General features: G+C 45.4%; 1 protein-coding gene across 1 annotated transcript in view; it reads left to right on the top strand.

Moving 5' to 3' along the window:
• The window catches only part of slc4a4a (solute carrier family 4 member 4a), a 192,188-nt gene that overhangs the window by 67,589 nt on the left and 116,323 nt on the right, over positions 1-8,276 (top strand). The window contains exon 7 of the mRNA XM_048612755.1: positions 5,167-5,321. Coding sequence (XP_048468712.1) covers positions 5,167-5,321 — 155 coding nt within the window. The remainder of the gene's footprint in view (positions 1-5,166; positions 5,322-8,276) is intronic.

Genomic DNA, 8,276 nt, shown 5'->3' with positions numbered 1-8,276 from the left:
TTCCTGCTCCTCTGATGCTGCTTGGCCTGCTGTGTTCATCCAGCTCTACACCTTGTTATCTCAGATTCTCCAGCATTGGCAGTTCCTACTATCTCATGGTCAATGAAGTGTTGATATATCTTAAGGATGTGAAAGGCACTATATAAATATAAAACCTCTTTATTCGAAGACTTTCAGGCTTTGGAGAAGTTGTAGCTGTGATGAACTCCATCATAATTGGAATCTAAATCTTCCTGTCACCAGAGGGGTGGAGGCTGGAGTGTAGCTGAAGATGAAGGGTCAGAATCTCAAACAGTTCTGATGCAGTGACTTCCATAGGGAATGCCCTGGAACTTTCAACTCCCAATTCCCAAGCTTCCCTCTGTCCGAGACTTTGAGTTGGAGACAGCAGGCGGATCTGACTAATGTTCATGGATTGATATCCAGCAAACATTAGACAAAAAATTCATGCTCTAACTTCTGGGAAACACAAGAACTGATCACCCCCAGCCATTCACACTAACTCCGAACCGCCAACTTACCCCCTATGCCTGATCTAATTACCCCTTCCCCCATTGACTACCTCCTGGATCACCCAAATACCCACCTGAACATAGCTACCACCTCACGAACATGCCAAGGGTCACAGAGCAAAACGCAAGAAAGTGGAGCTGAAGCCAAAACCAGATCAAACGTGACCTTATTACATGAAGGAACAGGCCCTACAGAGTCCAAATAGCTTCATTGTGTCCTAAGTCCTATGTTTGTTTTACACTCACCCCTATATCACACCCACTTTCCTCACCAAACCCCACCTTATGCATTCTCTGGTTTTCAGACCTCCCCAGCTAATGCAATTAAATGAAGATTGGGCTTGTGATTTACGCACACATCATCTGGTTCTGTTTCGGGGTTTAAAAAGAACAACACGGCAGGGATTATTTGACACGATCACCATAGGAACACTTAGCGATTTTCCTAATCAAGCAGCTGTACCTTGAAGGATATTCTGTCCATTAGTGAGATAAACATTTTTGTTCCAGTGAAAATGCCCAGATCTCGAGAATAGCTTCAGTTGTGAGTTTAACCATCCACCGTTGCATTTAAGTAATTACTTCCCTTAACCAATTATTCAGCTTTTAAACATTTAATGTTATCTGATTAACCTCATCATGGCATAAAGACTCAGACAAGACAGAAGGAGGTTATTCGGCCCATTGATTTCCCTTCTTTCCCACAGTCGAGTATTTGTTCCTTTTCCATTTACTGATGTAAGTTATGATTGAATTTGTTTCTGTCGCCCTTTCAGATCGTAACAACCTGCTGCATTGAAATAAAATTTCCCCTTGTCTGCCCTCTTGGCTATTTTAGCAGTTACCTTAAATTTATTTCCCTCGGTTACTGACGTTTCTGCCAATGAAAACAGAGTAAATGCGGAGAAATTCTCTAAACCCTTCATGGCTTTTTAACACAGCTTATTTTGTGCACCTTCTCTATCTGCCTGACCCCTGGGTTGGATGAGGAGGCAGAGTAAGTATGTGCATGAGTGATGACAAATCATCACCTTCAGTGCATTATTAATATTCAAGGCCTCTGCCAAGCTATTGACAAATGAATATTTACAGAGGAGATGCAGAGGATAAAAGAAATACATATTTTACTGATAAACTCTCATGACTTGAAATTTTCTTTTCAAATTCTTTGCCTGAAGAACACCTTACAATGCAGTGTCACAGCCACCACAGTATATAGGACAAGGATGCACATTCGGAATCTATCCTAGCTACAACAGGGAATCGGAACGCTGGGCTGTCAAACTGTCCATCCATCTGAGTTTTGGAGACATTTGAGAGTTAATCTTTCACCTTTTGGCCACAAGATGAATGCACATCTCTTACCCATTGGGTCTCGGAGTGGGAGCTTGAAGCTGGAGCCTCATTCTCAGAAGCGGAGATGGTACAGACCATTCCTCACGACCTGCCCCCTCTGCATCCAAACCATTTCAATCCTTTCCTTAGAGAAAACACAGCGTGGAGCTGGAGGGACACAGCAGGCCAGGCAGCATCAGAGGAGCAGGAAAGTTGACGTTTCAGTTTGGGACCACTTCTTCAGAAATGGGCTGACCCAAAATATCAGCTTTCCTGCTCCTCTGATGCTGCTTGGCCTGCTGTGTTCATCCAGCTCCACACCTTGTTATCTCAGATTCTCCAGCATCTGCAGTTCTTACTATGTCTTCAAAATATAAAGGCATTTTTCTTGGAAATGGACTCTTCATAATGACACGGTTCCCACAGAGCTCTGAGGAAAAAGCAGATATTCACCACAGAGAGACACCACCAGCTGTACCTTCCTCTCCTTTTCTTGTTGGGGTTGGGCAGCCCTGCAAACCCAATACACCCAGTCTCATCAAATTGGAAGAGTTTGCATTGGTATGGCGCCTTACAAGTGGATCGCTAACTCTAATTAGATGCATGCCTGGAGATTACATCATGAGACTTGCTGTCTCCAACTGCCCAACCCAGGGGCAAAACCCATAAAAAGCCCTAAGTAATTAGCATGGGTGTTTGAGCCAGCTGTTGTTAATACCCCCGTGATCCTTCACTCTGTCTGAGTTTAGTTCAGTGTGGTTTCCTGCAAATTTCAATCCTGGAAATTTGAGGACCCTTGGGGGCAGGAGGGGTGTGACCCGGTGGCTGGGCAATCCTGTCACATGACCCCATTCCAAAGTGCATAGTCACTTTCTGTGCTTCCTGCTGTCCCAACTCAAAGCAAATGCAGGAATATTTCTCCTGTGCTTTTGCAACGCTGACCAATTGAAGGTAAAGCCCCCTCATTACTGACCTTAAAAACCCCCTCAAACACAGCAGGTTTCTCAAGAGACCCTGCATTCAGCTTTGGATTAGCTCTGTAATTACAGCCCCTCGACATTGGCCAACATGCACTCACTGGCCATTTCAAAAGGATGGGCACTGGAGGGGTATAAATATACGGGCTGATGGGGATAGAGCAGGGGGAAATAGGACTGACTAAATTGCTCAACAGAGGGCCAGTCTAGGTTCAATGGGCTGAATGGCCTCCCGCTGCAGTGTTAGAAACTCTGACATTCTTGATGAAGGTTTAATTAATAAAGAGCTGTTTTCCAGTACACAATACCAGTCAGTGACCTTGTTTCCCTGCCAGTAAACAGAAGCCCCACAGCCTCACTGAGTGGATATGTTGGCTGCAAGCTATGGGTGGGGGACGTCCATATCCATATTCTCTCCACCACCACCACCACTACCTCCACCCCCACCCCCCCAACTCTCCGTTCTGGGTGCAGCTCGAAACTACTTTTCTAGCATTGTGTCGTCCTGGGGATGAAATCTGCTTTCTGCAGGAGTTGTGATTCTTTTCTCTTGTAAAATCTGGCACAATATCTGTTGTTCACCGAGGCTATCACTGCCTGTCACAGCCTCGTCCCATTCCTCACATTTGCTGTTGTCTCCATTGTCTGACAGCTTGGCCTGTTAACGCCCCGATCCTACCACACAGTTCAATGTTGCTGTGTGTTTCAACACAGTGTGGCTGTTGGTCAGGTGTAGACCCGTCAGTACAAGTGATAATCTAATGGCAGTGAGGTGCTAAAGAGGGTCAGCGTGCTGCCTGCCACAAAGATAGACAGTGGGGGAAGCGCACTGCAGTGAGAAGACATTGTGAGTGCATCAGTATAATTAGGGCATTGTCCTCCTTTTACAAGTTCAGCTACTAATGGCTTTTGTACGCAGGTTGGTTCAGTGCCGACATATAATGTGACTCAGAGTCGAGTCTTCCCCTGTTCTTGTGTGTACTTGCAACTTAATCAAGCTCTTTAATAATGACCTAATATACGAGTTTAGGATTACAAAAGGGTAGGTGTCGAGAAGATGTTTCCTCTTGTTGGGGAGACCAGAAGTGGAATCCATAAATACAACGCAGCGATTAAAATCCAGTGGGGAATTCATCTGAAATCTCTTTCCCCAGAATGGAGGTGCGGGTGTTGGACTGGGGGAGACAAGGTCAGAAATCATACGACACCAGGTTACAGTCCGATGGGTTTATTTGAAATTACAAGCTTTTGGAGCGCTACTGCCTTCATCAGGTGATTACAGAGCAGCACTGGGAAAGCTTGTGATTTCAAATAAACCTATAACCTGGTGTCGTGTGACTTCTGCCTGTTTCCCCAGAGAGTGGGGAGTATGTGGAGTGTGGGTGAGGTGAATTGATACATTAAAGGTGAAGTTGAATGAAAAATGCGAGAGAAAGGGATAGCATAGAATAGGGTGGAATGAAGAAGACTGGAGGATGCTTAGTACATGCATGCAGCCACCAAGTTGTGTGACTTGTGTTTTTGCTGTAAACTCTTTGTAAATACTGCAGAATTAAAATCTCAGTCCATTAGTTCAGTGACCAATTCTCTCAGAGTCCACCAATAAATCATTATTTCAGTCACTTCCTAAAATATTTGAAGTAATTATAAAATACTTATTTGCCCTGTAGAGTCTACCCAGTGGGTAATGTGGGACAACAAGGTGCAGAGCTGGATGAACACAGCAGGTCAATGTGGGAAATTGCCTAAAATAGCAGGACAAATCAGGCTGCCACAGATATTTTCCAAGGAGCAGGTGGGACTTGAAGCTGCATCTCCTGGCTCAGAGGCATGGACACTACCGCTGCACTGCAAGAGACACCACCACCTCCAACTCCATTTCTAAATTTCTTTCAATATTATTCTTATCAGAGATGTTATAACGCACCTTTGGGTCAGGTGGGGCTTGAACACTGGTCTTCTGGATCAAAGATAGGGACACTACCACTGCGTCACAACTGCACCTATGCTATACTCAACCTTCAGCAAAGTGAAGGAAGGCACAGCCTCTGCTATCGTGTAACATTTGGAAGAGGATCTTGTAGTGCAGTGGTAGTGCCCCTACCTCTGGTCCAGCATTAGAAGAGCACAGAGACCTGGGTTGGGTAGTGAGGGGTGCTGGATTTATAGAGGGGGCCAATTGACCTTCCTCTCATCAGTTGATAGATAGCCTGGCTGATCCTCCCCTTGTTCCTGTGTTCCTAGTTGGGAGTGAATCAGGAAAGGATGAGCATTTGTGATTTTATTTGTTGTTGTTTACAAAACATGACAGGAATTCTGTTTTTCCCTCTCGGATTGTTTAGCTGTTTCATGACATTGCCTACAAGGCGAAGGATAATGCCGATCTCCTGGCCGGAATTGACGAGTTCCTGGACGAGGTGATTGTCCTTCCTCCTGGAGAGTGGGATCCTGAGATCAGAATAGAACCTCCAAAGTCACTGCCTTCATCTGACAAAAGGTAAAGGGAACATTGCTTGGAACTGAAACATGGACACACTATGGGTCTTGCTCTTGAGATGTCCTTTATATCTGGGACTGTTCTGCATGCACAACACTACAAGTGCCTGGTAACTGAACTGCTCCCAGATGGTACACACAGAGGATAACAAAGACAACCTACTTCTCAAATGGTCTCTCAAATACTGAAACGAGTGTCCCTGCGTCCTTATGGGAAGATCCCATCTTGCAATTTGAAAACCGGAGAGTTGTCCGTGGTGCCTGGGTCAATATTTATTATCAATTGTAAACAAAGTCAGTGAGCTAGTTACTAATGGGGCCTGGTGGCACAGTGGTTTGTTCAGTGGGGGATGGATCTATTATCCAAAGGCATGAGATCAAATCCCATTGTAGGCCCTGAATTTAAGTTCAATTAATTGAATAAAAAAATCCAGTCTCATGATGCTGACTGTGAAACGACTAAATTCTTCTAAAACCCAGTGACTCCAGAACATCAGGGGCCCTCCATTGTTTTTAAGAAAGTGGCTGACCATCAACTTTTTAAATGCATTTAGGAATAGGTCATAAATTCTGGCATTGTCAGTGATATCTGCAGGCTGAGAATTGTTTTTAAAAATCATATTCCCATTTGTGGGATCGTGCTGAGTGCAAATTCAGGGGCTAAATTTCCTATGTTACAGCACTTCAAAATTATTTCTTCATGCACTTTGGGATGTTCTTAGGCTGTGAAAGGCGCTAAAGGAATGCATGTATTTCTCTTATTCTGACCACCTAGAGACGGCACAGTGGCTCAGTGGTTGGCACTGCTGCCTCACAGTATCAGGGACCTTGGTTCGATTCCTGCCTCAGGCAGCTGTCTGTGTGGAGTTTGCATGTTCTCCCCGTGTCTGTGTAGGTTTCTTCCAGGTGCTCTGATTTCCTCCCACAGTCCAAAGATGTGCAGGTTGGGGTGGATTGGCCATGCTAAATTGCCCCATAGTGTCTAGGGATGTATAGACTATGTGGATTGGCAATGGGAAATGCAGGGATTGTAGGGTAGGGAAATGGGTCTTGATGGGATGATCTTTGGAGAGTCGGTGTGGATTCAAAGGACCAAATGGCCTGCCCTCACACCATAGGGATTCTATGATTCTAACCATAGCATGGTAAAGCCTAGCAAGTGGTGTTTTAGTCAGGGCACCTTCAGAGAGACAGGGCCAAGATCAAACTCATCTGGAAATAGAGAGGTCCAGAAAATAAATTAAAGCTCAATTGTCAATTTTTGGGGCATGCGACTTCAGAATGAAAGAAAATGTCCATTTTATGTAATATATATTTCTATTTGTAAGCCAAAATAATTGCAGGAGATGCAGGAAGAGAAGGAGGGTGTCTTGGTAATAATGTTTTGAATTTCAGAGATCAGCTTACCATGCCACAGGATCAAATAACCGATGGTGCCAGGTCAAAGGGCACACATTGTTATGGGTGTGTCTGGGCCTGGTTAGAGTTAGAAGGCTGAGACGGGGCAGCTTAATGGGAAACTAGACGAGATTACTCTAATATCAACAGTCAGATTGCCAGGGCTCGGAGAATGGAACAACAGAAACACTGAGTTAGAGAGCTCGCTGCAGCATATGTGAGAATGTAAGTAAAGGGTTTACAGCACTGTGAAAGTGAGAGAGTGTTGTTTTTAGATCAGGAGCAGCCCCAGGAGTGTAGGAAAGGTTCCCAATGCACAGGCAGCCCATGCTTAATAGAGTCCAGGTAGAGTCATCAATTCAGCTCAGTCTGTAGAGGCACCACAATCCATGGTTACAGAGAGAGGCACAGAAATCCTGTTAACATTGGGATCTATTCAAAACAGAAGGTTTAAAATGTAGAGATTACGCAAATATTTCCTCTCTGGGCCTCTGAGCGGCCATAAAAATGTACAGTGGATAACATCATTGCCCAGTTGGCACCATTATATTACATACTGGTTTGTCAGCCTCCAGTTAGCGCCACCAGTTACTTCTCAGGGCTTCTCACAAAAGGAACAAAAAATGTGATTTTGTTTTCTTATCTTTTCTCCTCAATTGGTTTACCGGTATCTGAAATTCCTCTAAGTCTCTCCTTCTGTTGCTCCCCCGTCAAGGGATCAAAGGGTGTGGGAAGAAAGGAGGAACAGGAGACTGAGTTAGATGGTCATGTTGTATGGCAGAGCAGACTTTGAAGGGCTGAATGGTCTTATTTCCTATATTTTGATGTTCCTCTATTCTGTTTTACCTCCAGTCTCTGCTGTTCCTCTGTACCACTTTACAGTTAATCTTTTCCCTTCCTGATAAATGGTCTGAGGCATACATTCTGATCCCCATTGTCAAACATGGGGAGGCAGGCCAGCTGTATCAGTGTGAATGAACACCAGGTGTGAGCTACGACATATTTAAACCTTTGCTAAATGTTCCTCCATCCCTGTCAAACACCCCTATTTCCAGTCCTTCAACTTCTCAATTTTCTTGTTACAGTTGGCTTCAATGTGCACAGCAAGATCCCACAAACAAGAACATGCAAATAACTGAACAGTCTGTTGGTTGACAAAGCTCACCCCCATCTTCCTAACAGCAGTGACGGATGGACAATAAATGTTGGCCGAACCAGTGACACCCATAACCCAGCACCACGTGTAAAAACACACTGTTCGGGACATGGAGGGAGCATCACCTCACATTTGCATGAATCAGTGCGCCCACCCTCAGCACTGACCCTCCGACAGTGCGGCGCTCCCTCAGCACTGACCCTCCGACAGTGCGGCGCTCCCTCTGCACTGACCCTCCGACAGTGCGGCGCTCCCTCTGCACTGACCCTCTGACAGTGCGCACTCCCTCAGCACTGACCCTCCGACAGTGCGGCGCTCCCTCAGCACTGACCCTCCGACAGTGCGGCACTCCCTCAGCACTGACCCTCCGACAGTGCGGCACTCCCTCAGCACCTACCCTCC

The sequence above is a fragment of the Rhincodon typus genome, chromosome 1 (genome assembly GCF_021869965.1).
Source record: "Rhincodon typus isolate 14 chromosome 1, sRhiTyp1.1, whole genome shotgun sequence".
Taxonomy (NCBI): domain Eukaryota; kingdom Metazoa; phylum Chordata; class Chondrichthyes; order Orectolobiformes; family Rhincodontidae; genus Rhincodon; species Rhincodon typus.
This window is presented reverse-complemented; position numbering and strand designations above follow the sequence as displayed.